We start from the raw sequence: 22,611 nt of genomic DNA, 5'->3' as shown, positions 1-22,611 counted from the left end.
TGATTAGACCCACTTTACGGAGAGGTCATTTGTAAAAACCTCCTTGCAGAGTGTCTGACAGCAACAGAAACTTGATGAGCGAGGGTACGGTTTATTCTCATCCTCCCACTGACCCCTCCACCTCACAGTCTTTCCCATTTGCAGACATTTTTGCAATGGGAACATTTTTTGAAGTTTTATGCTGTTAGGCACAAGCCATGGGTAATGGACTCTTTCCAATTGTTTTGTTTCGTTGTTGTATTTGTTTTCTCAAGTGAAAGAATTCCTCCAAGGATTCATCGCCTCATCCTGAGAGCAGGTGTGAAACAACAGTCTCTGGGCGAGGGAGGCATTGCTGAGTTCAGGTTGGTTGAATTTTACCTTCAATCTAGTTGCTCCTCACACAAGGCTGTGTTGCATATATGGAAGAGTAGCAGGGTGGTGATTTGTGGCAAAGGTCTCACCTATGAATGTACATTTTACATAATGGACAGTGGCTTTTCTGTGTTCTAGTTAAATATCTAATGATTTCCCACTGAACCGAACTTGCACGTAAAGTTCCCCAGGGATAATGAAGCAGAAATATGTTCTCGTGTAACAGGAAAATGCTCAGAAACCCAGATCAGGCTAGGGTGAGGGGTGGAGGTTCTGCCCAGATCTTTATACCTTTAAGGTTCTTATGTTCTCACATTTGTCCTCCATGGTAGACTTGAAATCTACGGTAGCAATGCTATGGCAGGCTGTTATTGCTGAGATGACATGAACTTCCAGAGACAGAAGAAACTGCAGGGCAAAAGCCTTTGGTTTCCTGAGGTCCCGGGCCGGCCCTCTCCCCCAGGCTCAGTGATCAGCTAGCTCCTGGGCTCACATGCTGAGCACTCACACAGCCCCTGCCACACACCGGAAGACATTCTTGAGTGCTGGAAACAGCTGTAAAGAAGACAGATCCTCTCAGAGCTTGCAGTCCCATGGCTGGTGTGTGGGGAGACAATAGATATGGGAGAGTCACTGAGTAAGAGATGGTTTATGTATTTACATATCCATAAAGGGTATGAAATATGATGAAATGATAGCATGCTGGGAAAGGCTTCACTAAGGAAGAGATCCTATAGCTGAACTGATGACAAGTAGCCCACCAACTAGCTATCTGGGGAGAGAGTTATCCTTCTAGTAGGGACAGCTAGCATAAAATCCCTGAAGGTGGGGAGCATTGGCACATTTCAAGATAACACAGATGAAACCAGTGTGACCTGAATAGAGTCATTCTGTAGAACCCTGGGTAAAGAAGTCACAGAGTAGGCTGGAGCTAGACCATACACAGGGCCAGAGGCAATAAAAGGAAGGTTGGATTTTATTCTAGGTAAAACTTAAAGCTCTTAGAAGGTCTAAGGCAGCAAAGAGATATGATCTTATCTACATTTTAAAATGTCACTTTGACCATTAAAAGCTGATCAAAATGGCTAAAATTATAAAAACTGACACTACTAAGTGTTAACAAGGGTGTGGGACAACTGGAGCTGTCACATACTCTTGGTAGGAGCAGAGATTGGCATGACTACTTAGGAAAACTATTTGCTGGTATCGTCTGATGCTAAGTCAGCAAATCCACTCCGAGGGATGTGCCAAATAGAAATGCATGCCTATGCTCACAGAAAAGACATTTGCCAGAATATTCACAGCAGTGGTATTTATAACAGTCAAAAACTAGAAGTTACCTAAATGTGCATCGACAACAGAAGAGGTAAAACGGAAGGGGTAGAGTCACACAATGAAACACTGTGGAGCTGTGAGGGGTGACTATGCACAAACACAGGCAAGGACATGGATGAATCCCACAGATGAATCTCATGTATATATATGATGTCAAACAAAAGAAAATAGATTTAAAATAAGACATCATGCTACTTGACTTCACTCACATTAATTTCAAAACCAGGAAAACTTAATCTGTGCTGTTGATAGTCAGAATGGTGGTTTCCCTTGGGGCAGGGGCTGTATGTGTCTTGAGGGGGCACATGATGGAAATGTTCCAGTGTTGGGCATCTTCCTTTCTCGATTTAAATGCTAGCAGTGTGGATAAATTATGTCTGTGACACTTCATGAAGCTGTTCCTATATGTTCTCTTCTCCAAATGTAGGTTATATTTGATTAAAAAAAATCAAAGAAAATTTCCTCTGGAAGCTGTGTGAAGAATTGGTTATGAGGAGTGGGGTAGCAAGAGGAGAAACATGGCCCCAGGTAAGAGGCTACAGGAGTAGACCAAGGAAGAGGTGATGTGGTTAGGTCTAGGTCGATGATGGTGGAAATGAACATATGGGGGGACCCATTTAGTATACCCTTGAATGTCTCTCTGTTCTCAAGTTCAGTCTACCTTCAGTCTGATTCAGAAAATCACAAAATCACAGGGTTGGAATAGAACCTACAGTTTGGCTCTGTCTTGGGTAGAGTAATATGCCACCTCCTATACATGGGGCATTGCGTGGTGCAATCATCAAGATTTCTAAGCCCTCACAATTTAAGGCCTTTTATGTTACACACACACACACACACACACACACACACAATCATAACAGCCTTCCCCCACACCCGCCCAGCACCAGTTGATCCGGATCAGGCATTGCCTCCCACTAGAGACACCTGCTATATATCACCTGGTTTAATCTTGCATCTGTTGTTTGGATTTCTTCATATCCCTGCTTAGCTTAGACTGGGAGGAATTCATTCTCTCCATCGCAGCCCAGTCCAGTAGTAGGCCTACTAGCAAACCAATTCTTCCAAATGGGAGGAAGAAATGTCATCCACTTAGGGATTATCTTTATACCCTTTGGGTCCACAGAAAAAATAACCTAGTCTTCCACATTGCCACGCATCCAATGTTGCTGATGCTCCTACAACAGTCCTTCTCCCCAGACCTAGTACCTGACATCAGAGACTCTACCAGGCACTCAGCTGCTGGCTTATCTCCTAGCCTCTGACACATGAAGGACATGGGACTTTCATCACTATAATTATAAATGTTCCACTTGTGTCGATATAACCTATGGTCTGGCTGGACTTGTGTGTCATTTTGGCTTGTTCTTGCCCCACCTTGCACATTCATTCATTCATTCTAGAATTACTATATGAGAACATCTTAAATACTTTTTTTCACTTTTGTTGCTGCTAAGCCATCTTACCACACTTATACTTACACATTTTTTTTATTGTAAGTGAAGTGTCTTACATTTATCCCTAATCAGTGTCATCTATTAACAGTGATTGGTTAAAAAGATTATTTATCTGGGAGTTGGAACATCTGAGCTATATTCTTAGTCCTCTTGCTGATTAGCCTAGAGTTTTAAAGAATTTGGGGGTAAGGGTCACCCCCCAACTGTCAATGCTAAGTGAAACTTTTGATCGCATTGTTTAACTTACAAAAAAATATTTATCACAAAGGATACCCTTTTTGCCTATCAAATTGACAAAGGTTTAAAAACTAGTATTTTCAGTGCCTCATACTTTCTGTGGGAAGGCAAAGCAAATGCATCTATGCAATTCAATTAGTGAAGAACCTGAAAAGATCCAGTGCCTTCCAGCCTACCAATTCTAGGAACCTATGCAAAGCAAATAATGAAGGAAGTAGACAAAGATATTTAGGCAGGGTTGACTATTTCATTTTTCACAAACAATGGCTAAAAAACTGGAAGTAATCTAGCTGTCCAAACAAAGCAGAAAATCTAAATTATGACCATCCATTTGACAGGTTTAATTGTCCCTCTCAGATCACATCTCAAATAATAGTAACATGGGCAAATATTTTTACTAAGTTAAAAAAAGGGGGGGTATTAAACTGCACATATTAAATGATCTCAGTTATATCAATAGAAAAATAATAAAATGTTAGTAATTAGGGGCACCTGGAGGACTCAGGCTGTTAAGCATCCATCTGACTTCTGCTCAGGTCTTGATCCTGGAGTCTGGGATGGAGCCCTGCCTCCAGCTCTCTGCTCAACAGGGAGTCTGCTTCTCCATCTCCCTCTGCCCCTCTCACCCCCAACCCCGCTGCTCATGCTCTCTCCTTCTCTCATACTCTCTCTCAAATAAATAAGTACATTCTTTTTTTTTAATATTAGTAATTATTGGGCACCTGGGTGTCTCAGTGGGTAAAGTCTCTGCCTTCGGCTCAGGTCATGATCTCAGGGTCCTGGAATCGAGTCCCACATGGGGCTCTCTGCTTGTCGGGGAGACCGCTTCTCCCTCCCTCTCTGCCTGCCTCTCTGCCTAGTTGTGATCTCTGTCAAATAAATAATTAAATCTTTTTAAAAAAAATGTTAGTAATTATTTTCTTAAACATTGTATTTATTTGTTTGTCAGAGAGAAAGCACAAGCAGGGAGAGCAGCAGGCAGAGGGAGAAGCAGGCTCTTTGTTGACAGGGAGCCTGATGTGGGGCTCCATCCCAGGACCCTGGGATCATGACTAATGCTCTGAGCCTAACGGACTGAGCCACCCAGGTGTCCCTAAGTAATTTTAACTTGTAAGGTTATGAATGACTTTTTTCTTACTTGTACATTTTAGAAATTTTTGCATTCTCTCAAACCAATATTGTTTCCATAATACAAAAAGATTTTTTTTTTTAAATTCACTTAAGAAAAATGGTTCTAACACCAACAACTTGCAGAGGGATTCCTATCCCCACTTGCTAACAGCCTCCCTAAACCTTTACTCCCTAATTCCTCTGCATCATCAGGTTCCCCCAGCCAACATTTCTCGAATGTCCTCCCACCCCAAATCTCTGATAACTCCCCTAGACCATCTCCGAATGATAAAAAGCAGATATTTTAGTCAGGGATTTAAGACCTTCTACGGTACAAATTCATTTCCTGAAGTTCCATCTCTTCACACTATTCTCTTTGGCTAGATTTAAGTGTTTTCTGATTTTTAAGTGTTCTCGTTGTCTGGTATAATGTGAGGCAGATAATTAGCACTTTTAAAACAATCCAAAAGTAAACTTGAGAGCAAAAATATTTCCCCTACATTTGGGAATTTGAGGGAGGACATGAAGTCCAGTTTTAGGAAACAAGAAATCCAAAGAAAGCAGGATTACGGGACGTCCTCTAACAATAGCGTTCAAGCAGACGACCACCGTGCACAGCTGTAAAGGCGACGAGAAGCTCGACTCTGTCTGAGGCTAAGTATAGGACAACTGAGGTAAGATGCCTGAGGAGAGATACAGCAGCCGCCACCAGGCAGGACTGACTGACCACAGTGAAAGGAGAAGTGGGTTCCCTTGGGAGTTGTTCCTCATGCAATGCCCCCGCCCCCGCATACTAAAAAAGTCCCACGAGTCACAGTCTTTGGCTATATTTAGTGAAAGGTAAACCAGGGAACACTATGGAATGGTATCAGTGCACCTTGTCCCTGATCCAGAAGAGGGATCCCAGTGACACTTGGGATCACTTCCAGGTCAAAGGTTCTGAGAAAAACAAGCTTCACTGACTTTCACTCTCAATCCATTCGTCTTCCAATTCCCAGCACAGGCCTCAAGAACAACATCCTGTTCATCTAGATTCAAGTGGTACAGGCTCCACTGGTCTCACAGCTACAAATTCTCCTGACTGCCGGGTTAATGTTGCGGGTAGCCTCCTACCTGGGGCCATGTTTCTCCTCTTGCTGGCTTAAGGTGAACACACAGGGTCTGTGTGCTTTAATCAGCCAAGACCTGAGCAACATGTGTTAAGATGAACATGTTTTTTGTTTTGACAGGTTAATACTCACTTTGGATAGTGTTCTCGGTTTCCTGTAACTCTTCCTCTCCCTAAAACAAATATGTGCACATGCACACACACAATCATATTTTGGCTGTAAAATAAATGTTGATACAGCAAAAGAAGATCCCTCTCACCTATCTCCCTGTGTACATTTTTTATGTGTGATCTATTCTTCCTATTTTATGAATTTTGGTTACTGCCGTGGTCCATTTGTGCATCTTATCTCAGTGAAAAAGGAACGACTGGCCCCATCCCAATTCCAGAACATTCTCTTGCTACCTGCTACCCTCTCTGTGGCTTTCACGTCAAGCCCAACTCACCACACTCACACATTCTAGCCTCAAAGATGAAAAGTTTCTTCTGACAAATTAGCTTGAGGAAATCTGATTTTATAACTCCATAATACCTGTATTTAAAAGCCCCTCAATTATTATCTGGGAAACCTGCTATACAAGTGATCCTGGAACAATGCTCAGTTCAAACCTGCATTTTTCCAGGGTGAAGTATACATTAAAAATAACAAGCCAGATCCTGACTTGGCAAAACTGAATTAAATACAAGCTATTATCATTTTTAGAAGTTAACTCCAAGATGATATGCCTTTTTCCCTGCTCAACAGGGAAGCTGCTTCTCCTTCTCCCTCTGCCCCTCCCCCTGCTTTTTCTCTCTCTAATAAATAAAATCTTAAAAAAAAAAAAAAGATGATATGCCTTCCTCTCCCTCCACACCCAAAACCCCAGAATCTGAAAAAGATACATTCTGGATAAATGGGATTTTTTTTGTTGTTTTATCTGACCAAAAGGCAAAATTAAAAAAATATATATTTTGAGGTTCTTTCTCAGATGCTGGACAGAGGCTTTCCACACATAAAAACCTTGAAACACAGGAAGTCCTATTTCACAGATGAGAAAACAGAGGTACAAACCAACAAAGTGCTTTGCTCTCGCTTCAAAACTATGACAGTGCAGGAATTTATAACCAGGAATTTTTCTACCAGATAACATCCCAACTAAGAAATATTTCCAAAGAGCAAAAAACAAACAAAAAACAAAGCAAAACAAACCGTATTCTGAGGAAGTTATTTGGTAAAGAGAATAAAAATCCTCATTCAAAAAAAAAAAAAAACAACAACCCACTTTTAAATATTTTCTTTAAATGATTGTTAGCATTGACATATTTGTTTGTTAAAAAACATATTAAGTGGTAAAATAACCAAAATCTGGTGGAAAGCTCTCTGAATGTTTCCCGTAAGAAATTCTGTAGAGGCAAGTTTTCTGGATAGCTGATCCCCAAATTTTCAGAGGTTCTTGCATTTTTTCGTTTTTACTGAGAAATCCTTCAGGAATGTGTGAAATCCCTTTCTTTAGAAACCAGACATCCCTTCAAGTCCCTGGGCAGCAGAGGGCCAGTGTGAATGAGCATCAGTCACTGGTCCTCGGTGACACAGTAATGCCGGTCCTCACTCCTCAGTGACACAGTCACTTGGGGGCTGATGGGAGCAGGGCTCTTGGCCTCTGTGTCGCACAGCTTCATCTGAGCATTAGTACTTTATTTTTCCAATGGCTTGACTTCCCACTTCGCTCGGTGTCAGCTGCCACTTCTGGTTTGCAGATTCTCTTATGCAATTCCATTCTATTTGCAGATTCTAATATGACTGAAGTTTATTCACAGAATTGCTACTAACCAAGCTTCCATTTCCTGAGGACCTGCTGTACATCAGGCACAGTGCCTATCAGAAGATACCTCATCCTTCTAATCCTTTCACAGCTCTACGAAGGAGATATTATACCCATTTTATAGGTGAGGAAACTGGGGCTCTGATAGTTTGTCCACATTTGCACACCAAGGAGGAGACAGAATCTAGGGTGGGCCTTCAGACTCTGGGCTGACCCACCTCCCTCGGGCGTGCTCCCTGGGTGCTGCCAGAGCCACCTGCTTGTGAGAAGAGCTGGGAGATGAGAACAGAGCAGCACTGACGGGCCAGGGCTCTCTCTGATCCCTGGAGTTCCTGAGCATTGTGAGCTTGCGCTGTGGACACCATGTTGGCTGATTTCGTTCACTTCCAGGGTCAAAGGAGAAAAGCAACAGAAACTTTTTGTAAAATGTAAAAAAGTCCATACAAATGCTGCCCTTAACTTTTTTGAACTAGTAAACAGCAAATCACTAAAAAAAACAAACTCACATTTTAATCCATTTTAGAAGCAAGGAGACAGGTAGTCTGCCCCTGAAGCTACAGATGGGATTCAGGGCTCAGTGGCTGGCTAATGGCCTCCAAATTCCCCAGGCACCAGGGGTCCCCTCCCTACATCAGACCTGGGAGTGTGGCCCGGTAAGCCCAGGACATGGCTGTGCACAAACAGATTTTCATGAGAATATTCAATACTAGGTTTTGCCAATTTTATTGGAAAATAACAATCCATTGACCAGTGATACATGCTGTACATGAATCAGGTGTTTTACTGTATAAAAATACTTGGTATCTGCTCATAATCGTATAAAGACATTTCTAAAAACCCTTCATTATTAACCAGTAAAAATATAATTTATCAAAAATACCACTGGAAAAAATGGCTCAATACCTTTTCTTTTATCACAAATACACAAAGAGGCGGTAGGAGAAGGAAAATACAAATTCTGCTAAACCAGTTTTCACTACTGGAAGCGAAAGGCTTTGTTGGCAAAGTTTCCTTTGAACACTTAGGCTGACCACCATCAGATAATGCAGTAAAATCTAATTAATGAGGAAGGCCTGAAAGGAAGAGCCTAAAAGAGGTTTGGGGGGGAAACAATAAAACAAAGGAAGTTCCCAGAGAACTAAGAGTGTCGCTCCTTCCTCCGGAATCCTCCCCTGGGAAATGGGAATGACACGGTGACATGCGCTTTCCTGTTGGGGCTCCTCCTGGTCCCAGGCACATCCCTTGATTCTTGTCCCTCCCTGAACTCCAGGTGCAATGCCACTGGTAATTCTTGGTCGGTCTCCCCGCTCCTCATTTTTCTCGCGAACTTTGCTGCTAAGTCTAGGTTTCAGAATTGGCTTCCTTGGCGCTACATACGCAAGTGTATTTTATAGATGACAGACTAAAAATCACCAGCAACCTAGGTTTTAAGTAGCTGATAGGCCTTTTGGCCATGACAGCCCCAAACCCCAGCCAAAATAAAAATAAGGCTGTTTTTTTGGAAACAGCAGGTCCAAAACAGTGCTATTAGTCGAGGCTGCCAGATCGGATCCAAGAAAAAGCAGGTGGAAAGAGAAGAGGCAGAGCATTCAGCTGTTTCTGTCTAGCTCTGATCACTGTGGGGGACGGGGATACACTGTGCCAGTTTGTGTTCACTCGTAACAATGAACATTAAAAATAAAAAAACAGAGGGCCTGTCCATGTTTAAACCTTTAAAATGGGGCAAGTGGCATGTGAACTTGGCTTTTCAGTTTTCTGGGGTTTCTCTAAGGAGTACCATCAAGTTCTAAAAAATAGTTTCCTATACCAAAAATCTAACTTGCCTTCAATTTTAATTCACTAAGAAATATTTACCTTTCAGGAAAGAATATATGAAAGCAGAAATAGTTTTCAGAAAACCTAACCAGAATTTTTGTCAATTCCAACACTCAGAAGTTTAGAATTTGGTTTCTTAAATGCAAGCCTTCCTAGACTCAGCCACCATCCTAGAAAACAATCATTTCTTCTCACAAAAGTGCTAGGGGTAGGACTGAAAGGGACATTTATTGACCCGAAGTCAAGTGTTCAAGACACTACTACACTCAAAGCCAGCAACACCATTGTAAGCCCTAGGTTCGACAGCACTAAGAATGTATTTTTTTTAAAAATAGGTCACTTGCTCTCTCTATAACATTAGGATGATTATGAAACTTAAATCTGATCATCTGTGGGCATTTTTCAATAAGAAAGCCCTACCCAAATCTACGTCAAGTAGGCAAATCACTTGGAAGGCACCCAGACAAGGAGAGACACACCCACAGCCTCCCCAGCCAGGAGCAGAGTTTCTGGCTGGAGACAGAACGCCTTCTCATAAAGTGACAGCCAACAGACTAAGTGCTACCACACTCAGAAGAGAGAGCTGGTGCAGTTTCCTGGGGAAATCTCTTAAAGAAACAGAGCTGGAGTAAATTTCAAATTTCATAAAACTCTGGTCCGCTGGAGAAAATTCGAGAAGGCATTCTGGTCAGAGGAGACAGGAGGAGAAGCAGGTATGAGGGAGCAGGAGTGGTGGGCATGAAGGCACACGAGGCTGACCTGGGAATTCACACAGCAGGATGGTGAGGGAAAAGCCATGCAGACAGACTGGGGAAATAGGGTGTTGGCTCCTCAACCAGGAGGAGCCCTGCAGAGGGCTTTTAGTAAGAGCAGGAGGAGCTTAGAGCAGCACTTCATGAAGGACAGCTAATCAATCTGTGGGCCAGGTGTGTGGCAGAGAGGAGGAGGAAGTGACCTGGAAGTTGTCTTTCCAAAGAAGCGATGAGTCAAGTGGAACTCAGAAGAGGAGGGTAGAACAGAATGGTCATTCCAGCGAGGGAAGCATGCAGAGCTGGATCAGGTCTCTGCAATTCCTGCTTTTTAGTCTCTCTCTCTCCAGCACAAAGCTAAGGTTATTTCAAAAACATGCAATCCTGACAAATCCCTCTTTTCACCGAAATGAGAGTTATAAATGTCTGTAAAATGAAATGCGGTCTTTGGAAAAGGAGAGCCGGCTGTCGATGCATATGGAAAGTGCAAAGCAAATGGAAAGTTCTCCTACCCTCATCTGTGAAATAGCAGTCTCACTTTGCCAAGGAAAGCCAGTGGGGGGGGGGGCGGCAAGGGACCAGGCAGTACCCGAACTGGGCCACGGACCCGCCCTTGGACTGTAGACAACTTCATAAAACCGTTTATAGATGCTAAATATTTCCTGCTAGTTCTTCCCTCTCATTTGCGGTCCCGGTGCCTGTTAGCAGTCCAAAAACTCAGGCAGGGCATCTGTTGCTTTCTGAAAGGATTTCCAAGTCCTCGGTTCTGAATTGGGCTGACCTGCTATCACCACCACATTCTGTTCCCTTAACGATCTGATTCCAGATGACCTCAGGGATAAGGGACGCCACAGGTGCATTTTATGACTGTACGGTCAGTGGGGGCACAGCCCAGCCTACAATGCCCGAAGACGGGAGTCACCCAAGGAACTCTGGGCCGAGCTTCTCCCAAGCTACCCGAGAGGCACCTGCACCTCCTTCTGCAGCGTTTTCTTAGAGTCTGGCCTTGTGGCCCAGGACAGAAACTGGGGTTTGGATGAAGGGGGCTGCCGCTGGACTGGCATGTGGTATCTGACGTTCTTCCAGAACCTTGTCTTTGCAGACCATGACCCCTCTCTAAAGTCCCCTGACCAGCGTATGGCCCCATGTTTCTGCCTGATGAATTTAATGGTTTCTGGCATTTTCTCATAGTCTTGGATTTTCTCCAGTTCGAGCAGGACAATTTTAATTCCATCCTGAACAAAAGCATTGTACATGGCTATCTGCTCTTCAGATGAATTCCCCAGGCAGCCCAATCCTGTTGCTTCTGGGACCAAAATGATAATCAGTCTTCTGCTTTTCCTTATGTTTTCATTAGTGACGTCAACAATGTCTAAAAACATGAAGCACAGTAAGAGTGAGTAAAATTTCAATTAATAATCATTCTCTCCCAAACCAAAACCCCACAAGGTTCTTCCCATCCCATCCCCTTTGTCTTCTAATGCTCTTTTTTCCCATCCTTTTTTTTTTTTTTTTTTTTTAAGATTTACTTATATGAGAAAGAAAGAGACAGCATGAGCATGGGAGGGGCAGAGGAAGAAGCAGAGAGCCTCTTTGGGACTCTATCCAAGGACCCTGGGATCATGACCTGAGCTGAAGGCAGCTGCTTAACCAACTTAGCCACCCAGATGCCCCCTCTTTTTTCTCATCTTAATTAAGATGAAAGAAGTTTCTGATTTTATAGACCAACTCAAGACCTGACCCACAAAAGCTGAATATTTCATTTAGGACTCAGAATCTATTTCTGGCAAAAATTTTAAAATCTTAAACCATTTGATTTCTTCCACTCCTGTGGTACTGTCTCCCGTGGAAAGTAACTATTGGATCTAACTAGCTGTGAAGTTTTCCAAAACTAAATAAAACTTAGTCAATTATTCTACCAGCAAAATATGAGAAAAGTAAGTATTTTGCATTTAATAGATGTGAAAATCGCCATCACACACCACCGAGGAGGTTCTTAAAACAGCCAAATCTGTATACCTACACTATGGTCCTTCTAGAAAGACAAAACCTAACTTTAGCAATTATTATTATTTTTTTTTAATTTCCTTTCAGCGTAACAGTATTCATTGTTTTTGCACCACACCCAGTGCTCCATGCAATCCATGCCCTCCTTAATACCCACCACCTGGCTCCCCCAACCTCCCACCCCCCGCCCCTTCAAAACCCTCAGGTTGTTTTTCAGAGTCCATAGTCTCTCATGGTTCACCTCCCCTTCCAATTTCCCTCAACTCCCTTTTCCTCTTCATCTCCCCATGTCCTCCATGTTATTTGTTATGCTCCAAAAATAAGTGAAACCATATGATAATTGACTCTCTCTGCTTGACTTATTTCACTCAGCATAATCTCTTCCAGTCCCGTCCATGTTGCTACAAAAGTTGGGTATTCATCCTTTCTGATGGAGGCAGAATATTCCATAGTGTATATGGACCACAGCTTCCTTATCTATTCGTCCATTGAAGGGCATCTTGGTTCTTTCCACACTTTGGCAACCGTGGCCATTGCTGCTATAAACATGGGGTACAGATAACCCTTCTTTTCACTACATCTGTATCTTTGGGGTAAATACCCCGTAGTGCAATTGCAGGGTCATAGGGAAGCTCTATTTTTAATTTCTTGATTATTTTTACAACAAAGACTTTCACTCTTTTCCACGACACACTCACCTTCTCCAACATAGGCATCCCTTCCATAAATGAACAGTTTATATCCATACTGTTCTTCTAAGACCTCAGGCAAGACTTTAAACACAAAAATATCCGAGGGACAGGTGGACCCTTCCCCAAGAGTCTTTGGATATAGTATGTAAGCATCATAGATCTTTCCATCTGAAGCTAGAGGAGAAAATGTGAAATATTTAGATCCAAAAAAAGGAAAGAATTGGTAACGTCAGTCTCCCCAACATGCAGTTCAGAATGAATTATTAATTTGTGTGTGTGTGAGTGTATGAATAAAGCAGCTGTACCAAAAATACAGTAACTTTTTAAAGTGGCGCTCTCCTACAAGTCTCTATTTTATTGTGTCTCACTCTGAATGTATTCTTTATTACTGAATGGCTGCCTCATGTGCAGAGATTCTTTTCCTCTTGGTCGGGGAACTATCCTTAGCAACCTGGTCTTATCTTCTTCTCTGTGTCTCAGCCCTGAATTCTATCCATTTCTTCCTTTTATGTAGTATCGTAGTATTAAATTTTTTTTTTTTTTGCAAGGTTTAAACAAAAGAGAAAGCGAGAGCTTCCCTGATGCATGAAAACCATCGTTTCTTTCCTCTGAAGGCAGATCATGGGGTCATCTATGTCCTACCCAGCAAGGGGCCGACCCTCAACAGTACTAAACTGGACCGGCAAACAAATGCTCTGAAATGCCTGTTTATCCCACTGTGAGGAACACTAAAGCAGGAACTTGCAAACAATCCTACTTAGCCTATTCAGTCCCCAAACTATAATGACATGTAAGAGTAACTACTATGCTTGTATATGCCACTTTTCATTTTAAAATTTAAGTAAAAAGCCTCTCAGTTATCTTCTGTTATCTCTTAGCTACCCCCTCTCTCCAACAAGGAAAAGTTGCCCAGAATACAAAATCATACCTTTTTTGGGGAGAAAATCATAGCAAGAATCCCGGTACCAAAGCACAATGTCAACCTTGAAGATTTTGTAGATGAAAACAGAGCATGTAATTATTACTGTTAACATGACAAATATACCAATCGTGTGCTTCCTGAAATCAGGCACTATAGCAGAGAAGAGGAAAAAAAAGATATTAGAACCAAAAGAATTAAAAATTTGGGCATACCAAATTAAATATTATCATCTCAGAGAAACCATTTTTGGGACTGTTCTGCCATCCCAAATCCCAGATAATATTAACATATTCATTATTATTACTTAATAAAACATACTAATGTACAAAGCCATCTAGAATTGATACTTTATAAAACTGAGGTGCACTGTATTAAATTTCCACCTAAATTTTACAATACAGTTGACCCTTGAACAGTACAGGTTTGAACTGCATGGGTCAATTTATACTTTTTTTTTTTTTTTTTTACAATACAGTTACTATAAATTATGATTTTCTTAATAACATTTTCTTTTTTCTAGCTTACCGTATAGTAAGAACGTAGTATATAATACACATAACATACAAAATATATATTAACTGTTTATGGGGTCAACAGCAAGCTATCAGCAGTAAAGTTTTGGGGACTCGAAGTTATACTCGAATTTTTGACTGGGATAGAAGTGTTGATGCTCCTGACTCCCATGTTAGTCAAGGGTCCGCTATATGCAATAACACAGAAAAAGTGCCAAAGCACATAGGATAGAGCACTTCAGAGTAAAACAAGTCAAAGTCACTCAAAACCCTACAGAAGTTTCTGGAGGTATAAGAATCAGGAAAGCTGAAGTCTAGGGGAAAGGAAAGAAGGGGCTTAGGAATGCCAAACAGAATGTGTCACTCTTCCACATTCTTCTAGCTTCATTCCCTCCAATGATTACAGTGGAGGAGGGGCAGAGTAGCAAGGTGAAGGAAAGGTAAGGGGGTGTGGTGTAGAGAAAAAAGAAGAAAAAAGTGCCTTCTAAATGTCAGGGCTCATGTAGGCATCCAGAAAAGAGAGTCTAAAAGCCCTATTATTTTAATTTCCCAATCTGGGTCTTGGATCCATCTGCAGCTGATTTAAATATGAAATAGGAATCAAGATATATACCATTTTTCAGACCAATATCCAATTGGCCCAATGAATAGTTCACACTGATAGCCTTAATTATGGTAGTTTCACACAAAATCATGATACCTATAGTGTAAATCTTCCAGATTTGCTATTTTTATTCAATACCACCTTGATTATTCTTGCCCCTTAACAGTTCCATATGACTTTAAGAATAAACCTGCCCACAACAACACACCCACATAAACACATACCCAAACTTGCACAAATACTGTTGGAATTTTGGTTGGAATTTTTTTGAATCTATAGATTCATTTGGAGGGAACTGATATCTTTATAATACAAAGTCTTTCAATCTATGAACATTGTATATCCTTCTACCTATTTAGGTCTTTTCTAATTTATCTCAATGACTTTTTTTAGTTTGTATCACAGAGGTCTTAAATAGCATTTGTCAGATTCATCCTAAGTATTTGATAATTTTTGATACTATTATAAATTTAATATTTTAAGTTTAATTTCTATTTGTTGTTGGTATTTATTGACTACATAGAAATACTGTATGTATGTACACATATGTGTTTATATGTAGAGAGGCACTAGTGATCTTGTTAAATTCATTTCTAATTCTAATAGTTTGTCTATAGGTTTTTAAATTTTCTCCCATGTACACATTCATAAATACCCTATATTTAATCCAACTACAAATAATCAAAATATTTCACAAATATTTTTAATATTGTGTTTGATTATATAATTGAAAAAAACCCAGTAACTTCTGACATCCTCTCTGGAAAGTGGATGTTTAGGTTTCCCCTGTCCATTATGCTGTCATTTACTTAAAATGTTCATTAGATACCTATGATATGCCAGATTTAAGTCACTACTAGCTCTGGAAATAGAATGACTGTTAAGATAAGTGGTCAGCACCATCATAGAATTTAAATCAATAAAGAAAACTAAGTATGACAGATACTGTGATAGGGGCATAGGGTTCTCTGAAAGTATATAACAGAGGCACTAACCTTGTCTGTTTGGTCAGAGAGCTTGTTAAGGGCAGGCAAAAGGACAGAAAGCTTCCAGGAGAAGAAATGGTACAGCTGACAAGTGAAAGAATAGAAGTTCGCCAGGTTAAGAGGACTCCAAAAGCATTCCAGGCAGAGGAAACAGCACTGCGAACCTCAAGGTCATAGACTCTTGCAACAGTAAACCAAAACTGCATTTCAAATATTCTGTTGTTTACCTGGATGTATTAATTGGATATATGCTGAACTTAGGCCATCTGTATTCCTGGCTATACAAGTAAATGGATATAGATAAAACCTACTTTCCACTTTTGAAATATTAAGAATGTCGATGACTGTATCCTTTCCTCTTTCTGAAGGATTTTTTACTCTGTTCAAAAGAGAAAGAATAAATGAATTTGTTTAAGGAAAACTATAACTGAGACACATATACATGGTTTATCTCTTTATTCACCACATGAATTGCAGCAGAAATTATCACCAGCCCTATGCACAGGAATAATAACCAGGCTGTTAGCAATACTGATCTGAGATTTTATAGCGCAAAGACAACTGTCTGTAAGACTCAGAAGCAGAGAACAAAGTAAAATTACCAGCTTCCAAGAAGAAAAAGATGGATGTGCATTCTAGTCACCATGAGGGCACGGAGAAGAATGCATAAGACGAGGAGCCTGGAGCAGATGGCCAAGGAGAATGCTAAGGAGTCGGGAGTTGATCCCTAGAGAGGAAACAGAAAGCCACTAGAGACTTGAGACGTGGAGCCCCTGCTTCTTGGTCCCACTTAACGAGTCCTTCCTCAACTTTTTAAAAAACCAGAACACAAACTCGACAAGGCAAGAAACAACAAATGTTGGAGAGGATGTGGAGAAAGGGGAACCCTCTTACACTGTTGGTGGAAATGCAAATTGGTGCAGCCACTTTGGAAAACAGCATGGAGTTTCCTCAAAAAATTAAAAATAGGGGTGCCTGGGTGGCTCAGTGGGTTAAACCCTCTGCCGTCGGCTCTGGTCATGGTCCCAGGGTCCTGGGATGGAGCTCCACATTGGGCTATCTGCTCAGCAGGGAGCCTGCTTCCTCCTCTCTCTCTCTCTGCCTGCCTCTCTGCCTACTTGTGATCTCTGTCAAATAAATAAATAAAATATTTTTTAAAAAATTAAAAATAGAACTACCCTATGACCTGGCAATTACACTACTGCGTATTTACCCCCAAAGATACAGATGTAGTGAAAAGAAGGGCCATATGCACCCCAGTGTTCATAGAAGCAATGTCCACAATAGCCAGACTGTGGAAAGAGCCGAGATGCCCTTCAGCAGACGAATGGATAAAGAAGATGTGGTCCATATACACAATGGACTATTACTCAGCCATCCGAAAGGATGAATACCCAACTTTTGCATCAACATGGATGGGACTGGAGAGGATTATGCTGAGTTAAGTAAGTCAAGCAGGGAAAGACAATTACCACATGGTTTCACTTACTTGTGGAACATAAGGAATAACATGGAGGACATTCGGAGAAGGGAAAAATGAAGGAGGAGAAATCGGAGTGGGAGACGAACCACAAGAGACTGTGGACTCCAGGGAAACAAACAGAGGGTTTTAGAAGGGAAGGGAGGTGAGGGGATGGGCTAGCCCGGTGATGGGTATTAAGGAGGGCACGGATTGCATGGAGCACTGCGTGCTATATGCAAACAATGAATCGTGGAACAATCATGGAACACTACATTAAAAACTAATGATGTACTGTATGGTGACTCACATAACACAATTAAAAAAAAAGAAAAAAAAAACATGAAGGGTAATTCAGGAAAGTTGCTTCATTGGAATGTTGTAACATATTTATCCAAATTCAAGAGAAAGCCTTCCAAGTGGTCTGTTATTTGCACCACAATGACACATACTTTTACCTGAAGTGTAGAAGATCTTATAAATCCTGTTCAGCTCAGCAAAACTCAATAGGGACAGCAAAGCACCGAGGGCCCATCAACTAACTTTTGCTATCCAACTAAACCATCAAGGTTGTATACATTTCACGACATGAAATTTAATACCACAACTTCTCTGTTGCACATTTTAGCATACTTACAGCACATATTCCTCTGCCAGCACGGAGTCGTCCTCGTCAATTGCTGACCCATTCCACTTCCAGAAGACAGAGTCACTAAACAGGCCACTGACATTGCAGATTAATTGCAGCTTGGATCCTGCAAAGCAATGTAGTTTTAATCTTAGCAATTGACTTTTATCTGATCTATCTAGATTAATAAATGGCCATTGAGTAAAGATTTTAAATTATAGAAAAGTACCAAAAAAAAAAGGAAAATTGCCCTTAAACCCACCACTTGGAGATAACTGTGATTAATAACTTCATGCCTCTAATTCCTCATCTTCTCTGTGTACACATGCAATTTTAAAAATGGAGTGTCATGGTCTACTATTTGTAAATATTGTAACCTGGGAATTCCTGCTCATGAGATCAGCCTTCCAAAATAGTCTGTTTCAAGGCCGTTTACTATTCCATAATACAAATACATTAGGATTGATGCTTTTCCTATTGCTAAACACAATTTGTTCCTAATTTTTTCACTGTTAGGATTAAAATTCTAATGACTATTCTTGCACATCAATATTGTACATATACTGAAGCACTACTTTGAATCAGGAAGTACAGATTTAAAAAGCCAGCCCCTCTCACCCAAGGGAGACTATACATAACATCACTTTGTCCGGTAGTGTAAACAAGTGCTTTTTATCCCCTTAGCCCCCAGATTCCAAATACTTTTGGTCATTGACCAACAAGAGAAAAAAAAAAATTCCATTTAAATTTTCAACAGCATTGCTTGAAATCAGGTGAATGAACGTGTCCTTTATAAGTTTAGTATTCATTTGCCTTTAAGAACTGCTTGTTATGCCATTACCTAATTGAGTCTCATATAAACCTCACTGCTGTGTGGGAGCTCTTTATAATAGCCATGATATTAACTCTTTATCATGCATGAAAACTATTCCAAATACTGTTCAGAGTTCACTGCTTTCCTTCTATTTTTGTTTATGGAAATTCTTTGGGTATAGATATTTTTATTTTTTACTTGGTCAAATTTCTGTTTTATCTGTTCTCACAATTTTTTTCTAAAATCAGGAAAATATCTATGTACATTTTCATTGAGGTATATAAAATGTTTTCATTGTTTTATTGTTTTGATTGTTTTAGTTCTTTATCTAGAATATAATTGGGTATGGTGTGAGGGAGAGATTTAACCTAAGGCTTTTGTCCAAATAGCTGATTGATCATTTCAGAACCACTTATTGAATTACAATTTGTAATGCCACTTTTATAGAAAATAAATTATTTATTTGAGATTTTCTTGATTTGAATGCGTATACTGATGCCATTGGTACCACAAATCTTAATTACTGCAGTGTTAGGGTAAATGTTAGTATCATTTAGAGCTCTTCTTCCCAAGATTATCTTAATAATCTCATCATTTTAATCTTCTGGGTGTATTTTAGAACTACTTGCCAACTTTTGTGCCCATTCATATTTTTATTGGAGTTCCATTAAAGCTATAATTTTAAGAGTTGCTATCTTTACAATTTCCAGTTTTCCATGTAAGAAAAAATAGACATTTCTATTACAGTTTTCCTTAATTCGGTGTTTCTCAAGATTGTTTTCATTATTGTTCCCCTTTGGAGCCTTTTAAGACATTTTTATCCTAACTGCTTCCCTCCCTGTGAATTTTTAATACCACAGACACAGTATATCGCTTTAGATTATTTTCCACTAAGAACAAATTTTCTCCCCATTGGAAATAACATCACTCCCACTCTTTGTCGATATGTAAGCTTTAAATCTCAATTTTCCTGAGAGATAGGTCAGAATTTGTGCATTTTTTTTCTCTCCTATAAATCCTATATATTTTTGAAAGATTTTGCTAAGAATTTTATAAACATCTCTATGACTTGTTGCAAATGGGATCTCTTTGCCCATTATGTTCTCTAGCCGGTTATTGCCAAACACGTTTACCATTTTAGAATATCAATTTTAGTCATTTGCTTGCTTCTACAAATATTTTTATTTTAATGAAGTTGGTATAGACAATGTCCATTTAAAACCCCTATACCCAGGCCAAAAAGTACAAATGAAATAAAAAGAGCAGTGCTCTGTTGCATACACTTCTGCATGAAAAACTTTATTAATTACTTATGAAAATCACAAGTTTTCGGGGAGTCTTATAACAAGCTCTTTCTTTAATCTTAAAATGGTTTATCTTCAGTGAAGCCATCTTTGGAGTTAGTCCCTATCTTCACCATCTCTACGGCCCCTCAACTTCAGCCCAATATTCCTCTTCTTTGGGGCCAGACCCTCAAATTTTAAAAGCAGCTTTAAGTTAAGGAAAGACCGTTTTTCCACAGCTCAGTTCTCTGAGAAACTTCCATCTCCTACTGAAAGCCACATGTCCAGGAGGGAAGTAATCACGAGCCAGAATTTCAGGGCCAGTCAGAAAGCCATTATGAACACTAGCATTGGCGAGTTATTTACCACAAGCCTGAAGACGCACAGTCCTGGAAAAGGGTGGCCCTTCTGTGCACATGTGTAATTTGTAAAAAGGAGAGGGCGACAGGAACTGAGGTTTCATCACCAAAACTCAACGCCAGGAAAACAAATGATAATGACTAATGGACACCAGAATTCACACCACCAGATGCCTTAAGGAGGTAAGGGGCCAGTCTTCAATTCCATCTTGAACACCACAAGACAAAAGAATTATTTTTGAAACTAAAAGAGGATTGAGGGGAAAGAAGAAAAAAATAAAAATAATATCTAAACTGTGGTATGACCTCCCTGTTTGGTCCTGAGAAACTTCAATCACATCTTCCTCCATTCCCAGCTCCCCTGGACTGTCATTATCAGCAATCCTCTGACCTTCAAAGAAAAACCTGAGTGAATTCACGGAACATCCGGTCTTTGACAGTATGATTCTTTGAGTTTCCTGAGATGTGTCGTCCGCCATCGTCACTTCAAAGTGAATCTCACTGCCACCATGTCCAGTGACTGAGTTTAATGTACACTCTTTCCTTCTTATCCCTCAAGTCCCCAGTTAAAGGTTTTGCCTCCTGGTCAAACACAGTGATGACGGCTTCACCCAGAGTCTCCTCCTCGCAGTAGTGGTCTCAGGGAGGCAGGACCTCGCTCGGGGACTTAGAAATCCATCTCTTCCCCACAGCACACCACCGCAGCTGAAGGGACTTCCGCTACACCTAGAATATTAATTTTGCATCTGGCCAATTAATAATATATTAATTCTAACCTCTCCCCGGTAACTTTCTTGAAATACATACATACATTATATGATCTGAAAATAATAAAGTCCTTTTCCCTGTTACAGTAAGCATGCCTTGGTTCTTTTATGTATGATGGTATCAACGGGGCACTTCTAGAATATGTGAAGCAATGCTGGTTATTTGGGCATCTTTGCTTGGAGGGTCTATGCCTGTAGAACGTCTCACACTAGTGTGGTTCTCCATTAAGAATATTAGGGACTATCAGTTTGAATCGATGTTATTTATTAAGTTAAGGAAGTATCCCCCAGTTCCTATTTTTCTAAGTCATTTTATTGCTATTGAACCTTAGCATAAGCTTGTTTGACACCCTTCAGGATAATCACGTGACAGGGTGACGTGTGCATCTGGTCAACGGGGTATATTAAAATAATTATTTCCTAACATGAAGCTATTTTTTAGATTTGGAGATCAATGCCACCTGAACTTCAGAGGCCTAAAATGTATGCCTCTAGAACATGAATTCTTAACAGAAGCTATGGCCAACAGGGCAAAAAGTGGTTCGTGGGGAGAGGGCAAGAAAATCCTAGATATTGCAATGGTTTGTGGCCCGGCAAAGTGCCGTGGTAGAGCAACAGATATATAATAGATCTGTGGCATTAGAACTAAGAAGGGGGGCGCCTAGTTGACTCAGTGGGTTAAAGCCTCTGCCTTAGGCTCGGGTCATGATCCCAGGGTCCTGGGATGGAGCCCTGCATCAGGCTCTCTGCTTGGCAGGGAGCCTGCTTCCCCCGCACCGCCCCCTCCACCTGCCTCTCTGCCTACTTGTGATCTCTGTGGTCACAAATGTTTACCTTCTAATCTCTGTACAGCTATTCACTGTCTTCATGCAGTGACTTTTACAGAAAAGAACTTTGCATTTCAGCCTGGCTTTTGATCCTCTGATACCAAAATCTGTTTTTATGTTTGGACCAGTGGTTTTCAAGAGAACATTCGGTGATGGAAGAAATGTTCTATATTTGTGCTAATACAATAATCACTGGACACATATGGCTATTAAGCCCTTGAAATACGGCTAAAAAATAGTGAAGGACTATTTTTTAATTGAACTAAATTAATTAACTTTACTTGATTTAAAGTTACATGTACATAGCCACATATGGCTAGTGGTTACTGGATTGTATAAAGTAGGTTTGGATGCTTATAGGATTATGTCTTTGCTCTTGAAATAAAAAAATTTCACTGACTTGGTGGTCATTCTAGAAAAATACTTTTCCTTTTTGGTCTGTTATCCTACCCATCAGTCTAAAAGCTTAGTTCTGATCTTAAGAAATCCATCCCGTGCCAGTCAGATAAATTACATTTCTCATTTCTAGTCCTGTTGAACTTAGCCTTTGGCTGATGTTTTCATGGAAACATCCACAGGAAAGTGAGGGCGGGCAAATCAGATGTGACTAGATTTCTGCTAGGAGAGGCAGGAAATCGAAAGAAACATTTAAAGACATACTTTGTTTTTATTTTCCCACTAATTACAGATCTACTCAGTAAACGGTTTTGGTGACGTGTAGCAAAGGTAGAGTTTATCTTAATCTTGAGTTCAAAATAATGATTTCAGCATAGGGTGATTGGAA

At 40.5% G+C, this 22,611-nt stretch overlaps 1 protein-coding gene and 1 pseudogene across 1 annotated transcript in view; both read right to left on the bottom strand.

Moving 5' to 3' along the window:
* Positions 1-10,531: 10,531 nt before the first annotated feature.
* IL1R1 (interleukin 1 receptor type 1) overlaps positions 10,532-22,611 on the bottom strand; it is a 69,698-nt gene continuing 57,618 nt past the window's right edge. Inside the window, exons 9-13 of the mRNA XM_032840321.1 lie at positions 17,787-17,904; positions 15,918-16,069; positions 13,595-13,738; positions 12,673-12,840; positions 10,532-11,339 (exon numbers count right to left, since the gene is read on the bottom strand). Of these exons, the coding sequence (XP_032696212.1) occupies positions 10,921-11,339; positions 12,673-12,840; positions 13,595-13,738; positions 15,918-16,069; positions 17,787-17,904 (1,001 nt within the window). The 3' untranslated portion in view covers positions 10,532-10,920. The remainder of the gene's footprint in view (positions 11,340-12,672; positions 12,841-13,594; positions 13,739-15,917; positions 16,070-17,786; positions 17,905-22,611) is intronic.
* Positions 19,141-20,872, bottom strand: LOC116856769 (annotated as a pseudogene).

Source organism: Lontra canadensis, unplaced genomic scaffold (assembly GCF_010015895.1).
Source record: "Lontra canadensis isolate GAN:19392208 unplaced genomic scaffold, GSC_riverotter_1.0 scaffold112, whole genome shotgun sequence".
Taxonomy (NCBI): Eukaryota; Metazoa; Chordata; class Mammalia; order Carnivora; family Mustelidae; genus Lontra; species Lontra canadensis.
This window is presented reverse-complemented; position numbering and strand designations above follow the sequence as displayed.